Source organism: Littorina saxatilis, linkage group LG15, assembly GCF_037325665.1.
Source record: "Littorina saxatilis isolate snail1 linkage group LG15, US_GU_Lsax_2.0, whole genome shotgun sequence".
Lineage (NCBI taxonomy): Eukaryota > Metazoa > Mollusca > Gastropoda > Littorinimorpha > Littorinidae > Littorina > Littorina saxatilis.
The window spans coordinates 7,659,737-7,678,392 of NC_090259.1; the positions used below are offsets into that span (position 1 = coordinate 7,659,737).

Consider the following 18,656-nt stretch of genomic DNA (forward strand, 5'->3'; position numbering starts at 1 on the left):
GATCTTCTCACGTTACATGCTTTGGCTGGGCTGCCCCATTGATCTTCTCACGTTACATGCTTTAGCTGGGCTGCCCCAAAGCTTTGCTCTTGATGCTCATTTTCACAGGTCTTTACTCCTAGTCATGCCCTCCTTTTGTTAAAACTTTGATGTGCCGCCATCAATCTATGACGGTAAACCAAAGAGCACCAAGAATGATCTGAAAAATGTTCTTTGGCTTTGTAAGTGATATTGTAAGCGTCACAATGGGGTCGGCCCGCTATTGCGCGGGGCCGCTATTGCGCGAATCTTTAGGGTTAGGGTTAGATTTGCGCAATAGCGGCCCCGCGCAATAGCGGCCCCGTGCAATAGCGGCCCAGCCCCGTCACAATTGTCATTGTAAAGTTTCAGATTTAAACAGATTTAACTGGTGTCAAACAAGCAATTTTGTTCGTTTCTCCCTGCTTTGACATCAATACCATGGATACCCCCCCCCCCCCCTTTTTGTTTGTTTTTGTTTAAAGACCATCGAGAACCTAAGATTAAATCAGGTTAAGGAAGTGGAGGTGGAGGGGGTCTGAAAATGGAGATAAGTTTTCACTGTTATGAACAGAAGATCTGGGAAACCAGGGTCAGAATTAAATGGGAGAGGGGGAGTCTGAAATTGGAGGGGGGGGGGGGGGGGGGGTTTCCAGTCGGTTTAAATTGCTGTGAACTGCTTGAACAACCTAATAATCATTGCTTCCCCAGGTTGTGGCGGCCTATTCAGCCTACAAAGAGTCACTTCTCTCGTTTGTCTTTCCTGCTCCGACCCCTGCTACCTTTGCATTGTCAGGTTCTCTGTGAAAGTCTTTGTGATGTTTTATAAGCACATTCAATCGTCTGTACTTTTTCTATTACTCAACAGGACAATAAAACTCTTTCTGCTACGCTATTTGTCAGTTGCCCCCAATAAAATTGCCACACACACAAACGCGCGCACACACACACACATATATACACACACACACACACACACACACACACACACACACACACACACACACACACACACTAAAACAAATGCATGCACACAAACACATAAATGCAAATGACTCGCAATCACACACATACACAAACATGCGCACACACACAGACACTGCATGGTTGTTCACACCAGGCAAGGGCGGATCTGGGGGGGGGTTACACGGGTTACGTAACCCCCCCCCCCACCCCCCAAAAAAAGAGGTAATTTATTGGCTCAGGATGCACCAGATAGCTCTATTTTGCTTCTTTGGATAAAAAAAAATTCCGGGGGGGCATGCCCCCGGACCCCCCTAGAGGCTTTGGCGCCGTCAACTTGTATCTTCGCAGTCATTTTGTAACCCCCCCCCCTCCAAAGTGAATTGATCCGCCCTTGCCAGGTGAGTTAAGGGCCGGTGGATCCCCCAGGTCAACTTCTGTGCGGAAGGTCCTTCCGTGCCTAATTCGTATGTACACACCAGACCAAGTACATGTACATGTAGGCATGATAAAGATTCTTCACATGGAAGCCCACCCATGCTTACAAACTTGTGTATATTAACTGTAAGTGGTAGTCAGAGCCCACGAACTTGGAAGAAGCAGAAGAAAAAAGAAATTAAACAAAACTTATAAACTCTCTGCATATGAATCAGCTAGCCAGTCTCTGGATTTTGTGTTTTAGTTGAAGGATGCTCTTTTAAATGACCGTTGTTAAAGCCTGGTTAGATCCTTGGCAGTGAACGTGATCGTGTACGCGGAAAGAATGGTATCTTTAAGAGACCAACATGCCACACTGATAAAATGAGAAAAGTTCAGTATACAGTCAAAAGGAGTACTGTATAGTTACAGAGTGGAGGTGGCAACAAGACTTAGACATAATTTGGCAGGATCAGAGATAAGATCGTTTGCCCATTCAAACTGACCAGTCGTCATGCCTGATCAAGCTAGCATTTTATAAGGCAGCCAGTGAAGCATATCGCTGGTCACAGTACTGGGCCGGCACGGCTAGTGGCTTAATGTCATAAATAACTGAGCCGCTGAAAAACCTTTACTATGTTACACCTAAATTGTGCTGCTCAACTAGGGGTATTGCCTGGATTAGCTGGCGCCCATATGCTCCTGACTACATTTCTGTACTAAAAATGATGTGAACTTGTAAACAACTTGAATAATATTAGACTGTTTTTAAGGCTAATGCTTTAGATTATTTTTCAATGAGCTGTGTTAATGGCCTGTAATCCCGTTCACCTCTTAATCAAGTTCTTTATTGCCTCTTTGTTGAAACATGTTGCCTGAATATGAAACACACAAACACATATGCTGTCACACATCTATAACACACATGCACACACTCACATGCACGCACATGTTTAAAAATGACACTTCATCTTTCAGAAATCGGTAGGATGTACTGAAGGCAAAATGCAAAATTATTGAGGCTCGAACTATTTCTTTAAATTATTATAAACTAAAGCAGAGATTGCATTTCCTGGAAAGTTCTGTTATCTTACCAGCAAATTAATTTAAAATACCAAAAAAGAAATTGTTAACTAGTCATCATACCTATATCAGCTAACACAACATTGTATTTCGTTTAACAGATTTTTTTCGTACAAGTCTGTTATAATTATGGTGTGTTAACTCATTGTCTCCCAGGTACGGATATATCCGTACCCACTCATGTGGCTCTATCTGACCAGGTACGGATATATCAGCTCAGACTGTTAGGTTCAGTCGCTTCCTGTAACGTCCATCTAACGCCTGCATTCCAGCGTGTTGTTACACAGTTACTACACAGTTAGTACAATTCTGAGTGACCTGCTGCAGGCACAGCTGGCCTGGGCTAAAAAAAAACGTGGTCAACATAGGTGGGGTAGAAAGTGTTAACCGTGTTGCGACTGGTTGCTGCGACAAGAAGAACAGCTAGCTTCTGTCTGTGAGAGTCAAAATTCATAAGTTTAAAGAATACTGGTGTGGAGGGCCCGGGTAGCTCAGATGGTAGAGCACTGGACTTGTGATCGAGAGGTCGCCGGTTCGAATCCGGGCCGGGACGGACACGGGTCAACTTTATGTGCAGACCCAGAGACGGTATCCATCTCCCACCCCCGTGTCACCACAATGGCACGTTAAAGATCTTGGTCATTCTACCATAAGTGCAGATGGCTGATACCACCTAAACACGCAAACATCAAAAAGCCGTGAGGGCGTAAAACTCGAATCGTATAAACCAATTCATGTCCAATATAGGCAATTAAGACCTGACGGACAATAAGCCCCTTAAAATTTACTTTTGGTGTGGAAAACATTAATGTACAGTGTATATAGTTAGGAGGTTAATCCTGACTATACCAATACAGTGGAACCCCCCTTTTGAGACCTCAAAAAATCTGAGAAAATCAGGTCTTAAAAAGGAGGGAGTCTTAAATTGGGGGGTCTTTGAAGGGGCGTTCCACTGTACCTCAGCTGTGCATGGATGCATAGTAAAAACATATGCCAGGCTACAGGTCACTGGTATGTTGACAGAAGATTTGGTGAGCCAGAATTAATACATTGGAGTCTATTGCCAGTCATGGACTTGTTTAATATCTTTCTTTCTGTCCCATTCCTACTACTGTTGCAGCAGTTATTACCTCCCCTGGGTTTCTGTGATTGATTGCTTCCCTTTGTGTTAGGTGTTTATGGCTGCAGTAAAGGGGGAGTAAGTTGTGTGTGTGGGGTTGGCAGAGTGTCAATAAGCTGAGAGAACGGATTGTCTGCTGCTGCTAACATTAGCTGTCATTTCCACATGAATGGAAACAGCAGCAGCAATCACCTTTGTTCCTGTCTCAATAAGTTGTGGAAATCGGAGAGAGTCAACTTTTGCTGGAAAGAGCAAGAGGGCACAGAGTGGTTTGAAAAGGGGTTCTCTGAATATAAATGTTAAGGTGTAGAGTAGATTCATTTTTATTGGGTTGAAATCTGACAGCAGCTTTTGTGGTGAAATCTGTCCACAGTGTTTGGATGATTGGCAGGTTGAAGAGGTTAATAACAAAATTACCATTACCATGCATGTATATATGTATGGTCACGTTAGAGTAGACAGAATTCAACAGAAAACGGGAATGGTCATACCCTTGCTCATTGTACAGGAAGCTACTTTATAGCAGAAGTTTATCTTAAACTAAAACTACAGTGGAACCCCCTTTTAAAACCTCCAAAAATCTGAGAAAATCAGGTCTTAAAAAGGAGGGAGTCTTTAAACGGGAGTAAATTTACAGAAGTTATGAACAAAAAGTCAGAAACAAAGTGTCTTAACTCATTATCTCTCAGGAACGGATATATCCGTACCCACTCATATGGCTCTGTCTGACCAGGTACGGATATATATCCGCTCGGACTGTTAGGTTCAGTCGCTTCCTGTAACATCCATTTAACGCCTGCATTCCAGCGTGTTGATACACAGTTACTACACAATCACTGCAATTCTGAGTGACCTGCTGCAGCACAGCTGGTCTCGGCTAAAAAAAAAAATTGGTCAACATAGGTGGGGTAGAAAGTGTTAAAAGGGAGGAGTCTTAAATCGGGGGTCTTAAAAGGGGGGTTCCACTGTATTTGATTTAAAGGGTTCAGATATTCAACAGCACAAGACAACATTTTAAAATCAGCTGAGACTAGCAATGGTAAAAAACAAAACTGACCGGAACTGACCTTTACGCATGTTTCATGCGGTGTCACATCCTGAAACATGCGTTTATTTAATTTGTTCTCACACAAATCCACTCTGTCAGTGTCAGACGGGGGAAAGGACTACTGCCTTAAAGAGCTCATTACTGTACATATTGAGATCTGAACACCAAAGCAGCCATATTCAAACCTAAATTGCATCTAAACCACAATGAAAATTCCGCATCACGTGCGAAACATGCGTTATGGGAAAGTTATATGTGTATGTTTAGAGTGATTCAGAAAAATGTTCACTACTTGACCGCGTCCTCAATGAAACCTTACATGAGAGGTTATGGAAATAATATCCCCAGATCTTTGTTTAAATTTTTTTCGATAAATGTCTTTGATGTCATATCTGGCTTTTTCTGAAAATTGAGGCGGCACTGTCACACCCTAATTTTTTGATGAACCAAAATTGACTGACATGTTGGTCAAACAATCTTTGACGATGCACAGACTATGGGATTGCATTTTTAGCTTACAAGTATCAATTAAATAATGAGTTTGGTCATTAAACGTTCTGAATATTCTAATTAAAATTAAAATGTTAGAAATTGATCCAAAAATGATTTCATCTTGTTCGTTATCATTTTCTCATTCCAAAAACATATATATAGATATGTTATGTTTGGGTCAAAAACAAGCTCAGAAAGTTAAAATAATTTCCCTGTTAAGCACTGGTCATGTTCGAAGCCTCGATCCCTGCCTTGCGGTTGATGTCGAAACAGCTTTTCAACTCAACTCAACTCAACTCAACTTTGACCTTTGTGTTAAAATAAGATGTATGTGTAACATAAATAACCAAATTTGGATGAGGTTAAAGCTACTTCATTTTTTTACCTCCGATTCCCCCCTTTTGTGACCAGCAGCAAAGAAGAACCCATAAATTTATCAATACGATGTCAGTGATACTATGGTTGCCATATTTGCAGGAGAGATATTTTGTATATCATCAGTGACACTATGGTTGTACTGTTCACAGAGTGGCGGGTAATTCAGCCTACATCATCGGGACGCTAGCGGAGTCTGACCTGGGATGTGGCCGCATTATGGTGCTGGCCAAGGGTCGCCACTCCGAGAGTCGGCGTATCCTTGGCGACCTGACCAACATGTTGACCTTCAACGATGCCGAGAGCGTCATGAACGCTGCGGGCACCATGGGAACCCTGGTCAGTGTTTGTGTGGAGGGGGAGGGGGTTTGGGGCTCTGGTGTAAAGTGTGGAGTTTACCTGTGTGGTGTGGTAGGTGTTTGTGTGCATGTGTTCATGTGGGAGAGGTGCGTATATGTGTTCATGTGGGAGAGGTGCGTATGTGTTCATGTGGGAGATGTGTGTATCTATATGTGTTCATGTGTGTGCATGGAGTCATGACTGTGTGTGTGTGTGTGTATGTGTGTGTGTGTGTGTGTGTGTGTGTGTGTGTGTACATGTACTATAAGTACTTGACCTTGCCCTTGCCTGGTCTAACACTTCGATAGTTTCCGTGTGAAATCATTTAAATAATTTGGGAGATGCATCGTACACCAGTCAGCATTCTCAGGGCATAAGGTTAGTGTATGCTGTTTCCTGCAAGACAAGGGATTACGTCTCTCACCATCAGGATGTGTAACTTATGTTAACATATTGTGTTGCTTTAAAGGAAATAATATCTAAAGCTCTCAGATTGCTTCCAAAAATATTCCATAAGCAGGCATGGGAATTCTCCCCGGATCTGAGGATTTCCGAGAAAAGCTACACATTTCAGAGAGGAAAAAATTCCTATTCCAAGAAAAAAAAATTGAGAAAAAATAAATTGAGGAACAAAAAGACATGAGTAAGTGTATTCAAATAATGTTAAATCAGTTCAAATGATCGTTGGTTACTGGCAATACAAAACGTATTAAATTTGGTCAGGTTTTTTGCTGTGTAAAATTCATGAAACATAGTCTCCAAGAATGCGCCAGATTGCACAGATTTTGATCTAGATTTCAAAAAAATTCTGGGGGACCCCCCCTATTTGTTTTTAAAATTTTTCTTTAAATCATTTTCTATGCCTTATAAGATTATGCATTCCAAATAAAGCTACCGTGCAGTGGGACAGTGAGTGCCTTCACTTTGCAAAAGTAAGTATATATTGAAAGTTTAATTAAATTTTGTACAACGATCAGACAAAACAGTCACAGAACAATTATAATCTCTTTAAGCATGATCAAGTTGACAATAACAATAACATACCGGAGTCTCTTTCAGGCAGAGAGTCAGGAAGGGCGAGCGTGGATGCTGACAGAGCCGTGCATGAACGACACCATACAGCACATCACTGCTCTGCTCAGCAATGAAAACCTCTGGACTGCCAGCAATGCTGCGCTCGTTTTGGCCAGGTACATTTTTGTATTTTTTGTATTTGGTTTGTCTTATCGTCATTGGGGAAATAGACGATGTTAGAAAATACATAAAATATCTGTCGGGTTTGTATTGGTAAGGAAAGAGTGAATACCCTTGCTTTTAGGGTGACAAATAATCTACACATGCTCCTTGCCCAGGTCTGAGATGCAATAGAAAGTTACCACCCAAACGGGAGCAACCCGCAGTGTTGGATTGGTTGAAACTGAGATGTGATGTGAATACAACCAATCAGAACCCGCGGTTTGTTCTCTCCCGATTGGTTGGCACCCACTTTCGCTTCGTGCTCCCCAGCCCCGGTGTTTCAGACACACCCCTCACTGGTGATTGGCCAATAAATTGTTTGTCTAAAAGTTTTAATGTCATTTGCGTTTTGTTTTGAATTTCAGTTGGAAGATGAGTGAATGAAATTAATCAATATGTAACACTCATCACTTAGAGTATACATGCCATTGATGCCTTGCAGGCTGTGTATCTCAGAGGACGGTTGCAACGCCATCCTGGCTCACCCAATGGCTCAGTCCATTCTGTCCAGGCTGGTGCAGGCACTAGGGGTGGATGAAGCGGGTGAGTCCATTTTGCTCCTCAAGTAGGGGAATAGAGGGTTCACCATTCTTCTCATCGTTATTGTCTTTGCTGTTTGATGGCATACTCCTGAATTAACCCCATGGAAGTGATATGTCACACACTTAAAGGATGGAGTCTTAAGTTAAAGTGATACACTTTTTCTTAAATTGAACCTTTCAGTAAATTCAACGAGTACGCTTAGGTCAGAAATGGCAATTAAAATAGATAACGACTGAAGTATGGGGTATACACTTTTCCACAAAACCACTCTTGATGAAATTTACAAGATTTCTATTGTGAATATGTAAACAAATCAACAATCAGACTTGATCATGGTGAACTCGCTCGGGGCTAAATCAGGAGTATTGCTGTCTCGCTGTTAGCTTCTATCTTCAAGTAAATGTGTTTTGTTCCTGATCATTCTTGAAGCTAGTATAACACATAATTGACTGACAGTAACCTTGTTATTGTTTTTCAATGCGATTAGTCAAAATGAAATTAGGAGAAGGAGTAGAGATAATGTCAGCCCTTTTCATTTTTTCCTTTTGCTGATTTTCAATCTGATAGGCAGTGCGTTTTAATTTTGCAAAACTTGGTTTTGTTTCTATTGAAAGCGTTTTGTTTTTGTAATGAAGTACTGTAGTTTTGTAATTTCTATCTCTCTTTTTTGAGTTTAGTTATGCTACTTGACCAGGAGAAGGCTATTGTTACCAGTATACATGTAGTAGTTGGGTCCTAAGAGATGTTAGTTCAGTGTTTGTGGTGGCAAATTTGGCCTAACAAGTAACTAAATTGTATGTTGTTCTGCTTCTGTGCTGTGTTTGTTAGATTGTGTCTGTGAGTATCTTTTTTTGCTGCATGAAAGTGCACATTGTCAAAATATATAGCCATCACTTAGGTTTTGTTTTCAGACATTTTAGATTGAAGTTTTGATTTTTTTTTTGACACCACATATCGTTTTTGTTTACTCCTAAGCTTAAAATGTTTGCATGTACGTCATAGTTTTTCATTGTGTGATTTGAAGAGTGTTTAACCCTTTCGCTGCCAATCAAAACTTACTTATGTGCATTCCTGATTGCCAGGGAATTTTGGAGTTCGGGATGTAATAATTCACAAAAAATTCTAGCTCCAAACTGGCAGTAGGTAGGTTAGTAAAACCTATGTTATTTTTAAAGGAAATTGAACCAAGAATCTGTTTTTAGTGTCTAAACATGGAAATAATAATTAGTTTGGCTTATAATGATGTTTAAATATGAACTTTTGAAAAATCAGTCCGGCGCATCTTCCGGTGCCTGTGGATCAAACACAGATATGCTGTTTTGCTTGCTCCAAGAAAGGATCATAATCACTGTCATCTACCTGTTTCCAACAAATCGTCCGAAAGAAGATCTTACCCTTCCCCTGTCAGTATCCATAATCATTTGCACCGCCTGTAGCGTCAGTCCGTCTTTGTTTTTCCCTACTAGGGCCCGGTCGACTGTCACCGTTAGCCATTTTGACGAGTCGAGCTTTCTCTCCCCTTTCCTGCCCGCCAAGGCCGAAAATAGCCTTCAGACGCAAAACCGCGTCACCATTTATGTTTATTCATGAGAATGAGGTATCCTACCAAGCCATTGGCTGCTATTTGTGTGTCAGCAGTGACGTAGCATTTCTGGAAAATTCCTGAACGGAGAAGACAGGTTTACCCGTCCTAAGGCGCTGCGGCTGCACAAGCGCATGACGCACTGTGTTCCGTTTGAGGTACTCTCTGCTCCAGGCTAAAAATAACCGGCAGTACCACTCTCCTCCCGTCTATTTACCCTTTCCTTCCCCATTTCCCTCCAACCCCTTCCGCCCACAGTGGCGCCTGAAATAGGGCCAGACCTGCACTCTTCTTTGTCTGCAGCTAGCGTGCGTGGCCCTCTAGCTCTCTGTTATGCTGTGTTGATAAGGATGCCGCGAGCAGAGAGATAGCAGTCGTTCTGAGTGTGTGATAATTTGGGTGGCCCTTGCCTTTCGGAACTGATGTTTTTAGTGTGTTTAGTTGTATTTATTGCAATGCATGCCACAATTCACAAGACAGAAGAAAGGATACATGAGAGAATTAGAAAAAGTGTGTCCCCCCCCCAAGTATATAATTATGCGACTCTTTGCACTCTGAAAAAAAATGTGCATGCTGCATTTAATGAAACACCTTGAAACAACGCAGTAAACAAAACATCCTAAATGTGCCACAATAAAAGAACACAAAATAATGAAAGATAAAGACAAAGGTAATCCCCAAGTACATAATACATATATACAACACTTTACGAAATATATACAAACAGTAGAGTATATACAGTCGTATATTTACATACATATTATGCCAAGGACTACTAGTAGAAGTCATTGATGGTGCGCATGTAAAATTTGTTTTGCGTTTATATAAGTATATAATTCAAAATAGTGTAGATAATGTCAGTAACATATAAGAAAGAAAACTGTTCATGTTACAGTGTTAGCTGCATGTGAATAAAACAAAAAAGCTTACCTCACGGCCCTCCTATACAAGTCTCACAAACTTGTATATATAATATACCACAGGAGGAGAAAAAACGTAGCTCGCGCGCGCTCACCCAAATCCGCGCGAAGTGCCACATGATATTATACCCCGACAACACATAGGCGGATAATACATGTATGTCAATAGTATGAAACAAAACATGCCACAATTTTCAAGACAGAAGAAAGGGTAAATGAGAGAATTAGAAAAAGTGTTTGCTCCTCAAGTATATATGCCACTCTTTACACTCTGAAAAACATGTGCATGTTGCATTTAAAGAAACAGGAACGGCACAGTATGTAAGACGGCAGAAGACAACACAGTAAACAAAACATCCTAAATGTGCCACAAAAAAAAGAACACTAATTAATGTCGTATTTAAAAACATATTATAGGCATGCGTATGGTGCGCATGTGAAATTTGTTTTGCGTTTATATAATTCAAAATAGTGCAATTAATGCCTGTAATATAAAAGAAAGAAAAAACGGTCTTTCAATACATGTTCATGCAAATTGTTAGCTGCATGTGAAGAAAACAAAAAGCCTACCTGATGTCTCCTCCTACATCAGTAATCCAATAGCAGCACACAAGTCGATTTGAAAGTTTTTCAACACAGTTTTTCACTCGTATTGTTCTCACAAACTTGTATATATACCACAGGAAACAAAACTCGTCGAGCGATTGTCACACATAGTCCATAAAACAAGTGTCTTGCAACGAGTGCCTGTTCCGATGAACCGTGCGTGCACCGCGTGGGTATTTACGGGGCAAATTAAATTGCTCCAGAAATCACACAAACACCTTGCGCAAAACTTATTCTCACTCTATAACACAGTTTAGAATAAGTACTTACTGACGGCAACACAGGAAACACAGTCAATTGCTGCTATGATTGTTGAGCGTGGTCAGAACATGGTACACAACGTGCATATTCTGAATATTGTAAGTGGAACAAAGAGCACGTGTCAGCACTGAGTTATATCAGTATTACCACAATTGCAGAAAAAGCGAGTCTTGCGTAAACCTCTGGTTTGCACTGACACAAAGCCTGTATATCAGAGTAACCAGATACACAAGATGAAGGTAATCCAACCATCAAGTCACGAAAACCATTCATTTCACGCCAAGAAATACGTATTTTTTCACACTGACACACACACAGCTGTACAGTTGCAGACTGGATGCCAAAGTCTTTGTGCTGCGCCAGCATTTCCGCGCCAAAGAGAAGAGAGGTCACCGGCACCGCGCGCGCAGGGCCCGCTGATAAAATTAGGCGCAAGCTCCAAGAAAAGTTCAGCTGAGATAGCAAAGCCCTCCACCAAACGGAACAGTGTGGACGGGTATACCCGTCATAAGGCAGTCAAGGGGTTAAAGCTGAGACTAAAATACTTTCTTAAGAAATAGCATGCAGAATGTATGTAGGTTTGAGTATTACATTTTGCATGTGTACATGTTCAATGCCGTTTTCTTGTTCCATATTTGTTGTCCTGTGCATGCAGAATGCATGTAGGTTTGAGTATTACATTTTGCATGTGTGTGTACATGTTCAATGCCGTTTTCTTGTTCCATATTTGTTGTCCTGTGCATGCCAGACCTTTTATTCCATCTTGCTTTTCCTTATAAATGTTGTACAGTAGAACCTGTCTGTAACGACCACACAAGGGACCGACCAAAAGTGGTCTTTATACACAGTTGGCCATTGTGGAAAGGTGAATTATAGAGAGAAAAAGCCTGTCGGAGACCCTTTTGGGGTGGTCGTTTTGGACAAGTGGTCGATCGTTCTCAGAGGGCAGGTTCAACAGTATTTCATTGATTTTCCTTTCTCCGGTGTCTGGCAAATGGTTTCTTTCTTTTGTAGTGGTGCAGATAGCCACTTTTATATGTAATGCACACATACAGTGGTACCTGTTATGAGAGGACACTGAAGTGTATTCTTAATAAGTTTTAGAACGAAAATGTGTAAAGTAAACAATCACCCTCGCAATTTGAGAACCATTCCAGCAAGCAGTTAGTTGCAAAAATGTGAAGGTCTGAATCAAGAAAGAGTAACAATCAACTTGTGATATTATTAATGGCTGAATTTTGAATTTGTGCCATGATATATTAGTAGCAGGTGCCACAGTGTAATCTCTGACTATCTGTCAGTTGGCAACAAAGCTGTTGATCTGCGTGAACTGTCACTACTAACCCCTGTGTTGTATGCTTAGTGTCGGCAGCCGTTCTGCATCCTAACCTTTGCCCCTCCTCTCTGGGACTGGCCCTACCTCTCTTTGTGCGTAAGTCTGGCTGGCTGGCTGGCTGGCTAGCTAGATGCTGGTGTGACTTGGAGACTGTGTAGAGGAGACTTTAGTGTATTGTGTGTGCATAAGGGTGGCTGGTTATAGATGTCTGGCAAGTTTGTGTGACTAAGAATGATATAAGAGGAGACTATATTATTGTACTGTTTGTGGCTACAGATGTCTGGCAAGTTTGTGTGACTTGAAGACTGATATATAAGAGGAGACTATGTTATCGTACTGTTTGTGGCTATAGATGTCAGGCTAGTTAGTGTGACTTGGTGTGACTTGGAGACTGCGTAGAGGAGACTTTATTGTACTGTGTGTGCGTAAGTCTGGCTGGCTGGCTGGCTATAGATGTCTGGCTAGTTGGTATGACTTGGAGACTGTGTATAAGAGACTTTATCTTACTGTTTGTGTGTAAGTCTGGCTGGCTGGCTATATATGTCTGGCTAGTTGATGTGAATTGGAGACTGCAGCCTAGAGGAGACTTTATCATAGTGTCTGCTAATGTGTGAGTTTTCTGATATACATGTTGAAAAACAGGATGTGAAATATGACAATGGTGCAGTGGGCCCCATTCCCACACCCACCTCCAATCTACCTATCTTAAATTTCAATCTGCAAAATTAAATCAGCAAAAAGTGTCCACCAGCTGGGAACATGTAGAGCCGGGCCGCTGATTGTGATGTATGTGACCAAGTGGAACAATGCTCTTATCCCATGTCATTTTATTATACGTTATTTGTATTTTTGAGCAAAATATGACCTTTTACACAGATCGAGACAGTCAGTGTTCCTCCGAGACTGCGCTAGCGGTCGATGTGAACACTATGAATGTCTCGATCTGTGTAAAATGTCATATTTTGGTCAAAAATACAAATAACATTCATGTATCGATCGATTCTGATTAGAATTCCTTTTAGTTTTACTTTTTATGATAGAACACACACAAACATGCACTATTTTGTAGTCTCGGCTGGCAGCCTAAATAATTATGAAGTTTTGTCTGCCTCTGACGTCACATGGCTCAAAGAAGGGAAATCCCATGTTCAATCGATACATTGAGTCTCGACAGACTTGTCATGCTGTACACAACCCTGGAAAGGATAGTTATCGTTAACAGTTTGCAGTAGGCCTTGTATTTAACCTAAAAGGTACACAATCAATCAATCAATCAATGAGGCTTATATCGCGCATATTCCGTGGGTACAGTTCTAGGCGCTCAGCAGTGATGCCGTGTGAGATGAAATTTTATACGGCCAGTAATTGCAGCCATTTCGGCGCATATTTACCTTTCACAGCCTATTATTCCAAGTCACACGGGTATAGGTAGACAATTATTAACTGTGCCAACACAGTCCTTTCCCAGAATGCAACAGTGGGGCTCACCGTGTCAGATCTGTTCAGGCTTTTACCTGGGATTGAGACCATCCCTCCACTTGGAAACATATCAAAATTCAATAGCTAGCTGGTTTCCTCTTGAACAGAGTGAGACTTTGGTGATGTTTTTTTTGTTGCAGTTTGACACATAAGTGTCAGAAAATTAATTCATACAAAATCGCACCCTCCACGGGTAGCAGCCACTCAGGCCCTTGATTTGTGGTATGTGCCCTTTGACGGGCAAAGTGGCGTGGTGGTAAGACGGGCACAGTGGCGTGGTGGTAAGACGGGCACAGTGGTGTGGTGGTAAGACGTCAGCCTTCTAATCGGGAGGTAGTGAGTTCGAATCCCGGTTGCTGCCGCCTGGTGGGTTAAGAGTGGAGATTTTTCCGATCTCCCAGGTCAACGTATGTGCAGACCTGCTAGTGACTTATTCCCCTTTGTGTGTACACGCAAGCACAAGACCAAGTGCGCATGGAAAAGATCCTGCAATCCATGTCAGAGTTCGGTGGGTTATAGAAACACGCAAATACCCAGCATGCCTCCCCCGAAATTGGCGTATGCTGCCTGAATGGCGGGGTAAAAACGGTCATACAAGGAACAATCCACTCGTGCTAAAAACATGAGTGTACATGGGAGTCTAAGCCCATGAACATAGAAGAAGAAGAAGGTATGTGTCCAACTGGAAGAATGCTCTTACCCTGTGTATATTTAAGTCTGGACTTGTGGTGCTGAGCACAGCGGATGTTTAAGAAGGTATCTTTAACCTGTTTGTGGGTAGCTGTTGAAAGCTAGGCTCATTATTTGCACTGAATCAATCAATATCTGACGTTTAGCTGAAGTATTGATTATGTTGCTTTGCTTGTTGTTGGCTTTCCCAGTTTTGTCTGTATGGAACAAAAGGCATTACGTACAACACAATATTTAGCTTTCAGTGGACACATGCAATTACATCTGTATGCAAGAAGACTGGTTCTGTTTTGCACTGTATGAATTAAAACAATACAATGGAACCCATTTTTTAAGACCCTCAGATTTAAGACTACCGTACTTTTCGGACTATAAGGCGATACTTTTTTTTTATTTTTTTACTTAAAATCGTGGGGTCGCCTTATACACGACGTCGCCTTATTCTCTGATAAAATAGGTTTCACGAGCACTGTGAACTTGAAATCAATGAGCAACTAACAACCATTTAAGTGAACACAATTCAAGCAATGTTGATCGCCGAAAAAATTACCTGAACACTAGTTGCGTTGAAACACGACAGTCGACAGTCGGTCTCTTGACACTTCAACTGGGTACCGCTTCAACTTGCACTTCGACTTTGTCACTGTCAAGATGCCGAAAACGAAGAGAGCTTCATACGATGCTGCCTTCAAGATTAAAGCCATCGATCTTGCGATACGACTGGAGAGCAACCGAAAGGCAGCGTTCGAACTAGGCCTGAATGAATCCATGGTTCGCAAATGGCGTAAACAGAGAGGTCAGCTGTTGGGATGTAAAAAGTCACGCAAGTCTTTCCGCGGAAAAGGTGCACGCTGGCCAGAGCTTGATCATTGATGTTGTTGTTGTTTTTTTCTATGTACGATGTTTTTCTTCATTTTTTTCTTTCATCCCATCGCCTTATGCACGACACCATCGCCTTATCCATGGCATCGCCTTATTCTAGGCTTTTTTCATTTTTTTTTTTAAAGTAGGGGGTGCGCCCTATACACGGCAGCGCCTTATAGTCCGAAAAGTACGGTAATCCTCATGTTTGAAGAGCTGGATTATCAGGTTTATGTTCATCACCTCTGTCAATCTCCCTATGAGTCTTCCATTCTATGAGTCCATACTGATTTTCTCAAATTTGTGGAGGTCTTGAACTGTGGGTTACCCCCTGCGGGTTAGGGGGAAGAATTTACCCGATGCTCCCCAGCATGTCATAAGAGGCGACTAACGGATTCTGTTTCTCCTTTTACCCTTGTTAAGTGTTTCTTGTATAGAATATAGTCAATTTTTGTAAAGATTTTAGTCAAGCAGTATGTAAGAAATGTTAAGTCCTTTGTACTGGAAACTTGCATTCTCCCAGTATGGTCATATATTGTACTACGTTGCAAGCCCCTGGAGCAAATTTTTGATTAGTGCTTTTGTGAACAAGAAACAGTTGACAAGTGGCTCTATCCCATCTCCCCCCTTTCCCCGTCGCGATATAACCTTCGTGGTTGAAAACGACGTTAAACACCAAATAAAGAAAGAAAGAAATGTTATTCAAGCCTTTTTCCTGCATATTTTTCTTGCATTAATTGCTTGTGGTTTGTATTGGTTTGACGGAGAGCATGCTTTAACTTCTAACAAATATTAAGTTCTGAAACATATGATCTAATTAAGTTCAGCCATTGGAATTGCCTTTTGGTGGACATAATTTTAAAATGCTTTACAGTTACAATTTATATGACATTTTCTACAAGCACCGTGGTGACATGACAAGAGCGATAGACTTAAAGCAAATATGTTGTTAAAATGTTATTTGTTGTATGTTGACATTATTGTTCAGTAATAGCTAGCATCACTGAGTGATGATTGCATGTTGAAAAAAATGATGCTACTTATAGTTGTGAATCACAAGAATAAAGATCTTTTCAAGCAGCTTGACTAAAATATCGTTAGCAATAAGGCATACGTCATTACCAATGCTGTCAAAGCGCAACTTCATCATTTATCTGTGTATTTATTTGTGTGTGTGTGGCATGGGTGGCATATAGTGTTCGATTTAACTTTATAGGAATACTTTAGAAGTTTTATATATATTGTATGAATAGAGTGGATAACTGTTACTAAATGAAAATAGATATTACAGGTAAACAATTATTCCCAGTGTGTACTTAGTTTCCAAAATGATGCCAAACTTTGCTTTTGTGTCTTTTGGTTCTCATGCTTGCCAATCCCAATTCTCAATATTTTTTCTTTTATGCTTGGTGATAAACAAAGTCATCTTTTGACTTAATGAATAGTACTCATTGTCTTCAAAATGTATTGCTTTTATCCCTCATCAGTTAGATCACTGCAGGGATTACAAGGTTATGAAAAACTCTCATTACTCAAAAGTTCATTACAAAACAGGCAGGTTGCTTTCTTGCGCAAAGTGGATCTTGCTGTAAAACACATAATTATTTTAATGCTGTTTGTCTGTCTGCCTGCTTTGTTTGTTTGTTTGTTTGTTTTATTGCTTGCATGTCTGTGTAGCAATGACCTGGTTATTTAAGAAGTGAACACATTCACTCTGTCATTATAGCTTTCACAATCTTACAAGTGCTGAATTGTTATAAACTCAAAAAGTTCATGCTCATTTTCAACAATGTTTTGATATGTGATGCGGGCAGGTCGAGGGATGAACGCAGCTTTTGCCATTGGTCGTCTGTGTGACATGGACACGGGACGACAGAGGTTGCTGGGCCTGCACAACTCGGAGAAAATGGTGGGTGCATGGCCTCCCCTGCATGTTGCTTTTGAGAAAATTCGTAAGGCAAAAAAAAAAAATGTAAATAGTTTGTTTACGGTAACAAAGGGGAAAAAAATAGGGTCGGTAGGTCGGGATTTTTTATTTAATTTTTTTTTTGAATTTTTTTCCCAAAAACCATATTTTTAAGTTATTTTGCCCAAAAAACAAAGATGTTTTTTATATATTTAATTGTTTTTCTCCCCCAAATGCCAAAAAAAAGTCTAGGGTCGCGCGAAAAAATAGGGTCGGTTTGGATACCGTAAACAGACTATTTTTTTTTGTTTTGCCGAATGTTGGTTTTTGGTGATAGATTCATATACACTGAGCCCAAAAAGTTCAGGATATTTTTTCAGTGGTATAGCCCAGATGTTAAACAGCAGTTTTTTCGTCAGAAATATACGTGTTTTTGAAGATCAGTCTTTCTTCTGCTCAAAAATGTGTTTCTGGAATCTGAGCAATATTTGGGTATGACGACAGTCAGAGGTTCGTGACCACACCTACCCTCAAAAATGGCATTTTTTGACAGCATGATTTACTTTCAACCGTCAAAACGGTAACTTAAACTGAATGATATTTTACATTTTTACACCAAAAAGTTCATTTGGTGTCCTACCTAACAAGTCATACACATTTCGTTCAAATCCGCCGCGCAGTCAGGCTGATCCAGCGTGTAAAGAAGAGCGACCACAATCCTGAAAAACGGCAAAAAATCGAAGGTTTTTATGGTGTTTTTGCTGGGTAGACGCAGTTGATATGCAATAAATTTAAAACTACAAATAGCAGCCTCTCCAAATTTCACAGAACGATGACAAAGACCCTCGTCAGTATATGTTCCAGTACTTATAGCAAACAGAATCCGAGAATGGACGTTGTAACGGTTTTCCGTTAAAAATTTGTAAACGTTTGTAACGTCCAAGAAACAAATGTGACATGCACTCAACTTTGTATACTTTGCAAAGAATGGTGCCATTACATGTGTGCCAAGTTTCAGAAACATTCTTTCACGGGCTCAAAAGTTATGATCGTTTGAAAAGAGGTGAAAAATACTGTCCCTGGTGTCTTTCGCGCAACTTTTTTAAAGGACTTTTTCTATAATTTTGTTTCTCGTTCTCCGATAGGATGCGTATAGCCTTCACGCATGATGTGAACAACTTGCTCAGTAGCAGTAGCAGAAAAGAACTGTTCACGTGTTTTGAACACAGCTGTGCTGTCATAAGAAAGAAGTAAAGAAGACAAAGAATCAAAAAGACAGAAGAATGCAGACATGACGTCATATAATTAAAAAAAAATTACGTCAGATGGAGGCAACACTGGGGTTTTCTCATTGTCGTCTTGATAGCGGCGAGACACAATC

At 40.8% G+C, this 18,656-nt stretch overlaps 1 protein-coding gene across 1 annotated transcript in view; it reads left to right on the forward strand.

Moving 5' to 3' along the window:
* The window catches only part of LOC138948493 (uncharacterized), a 51,052-nt gene that overhangs the window by 4,279 nt on the left and 28,117 nt on the right, over window positions 1–18,656 (forward strand). Inside the window, exons 2-5 of the mRNA XM_070320048.1 lie at window positions 5,669–5,855; window positions 6,915–7,045; window positions 7,534–7,634; window positions 17,184–17,278. Coding sequence (XP_070176149.1) covers window positions 5,669–5,855; window positions 6,915–7,045; window positions 7,534–7,634; window positions 17,184–17,278 — 514 coding nt within the window. The remainder of the gene's footprint in view (window positions 1–5,668; window positions 5,856–6,914; window positions 7,046–7,533; window positions 7,635–17,183; window positions 17,279–18,656) is intronic.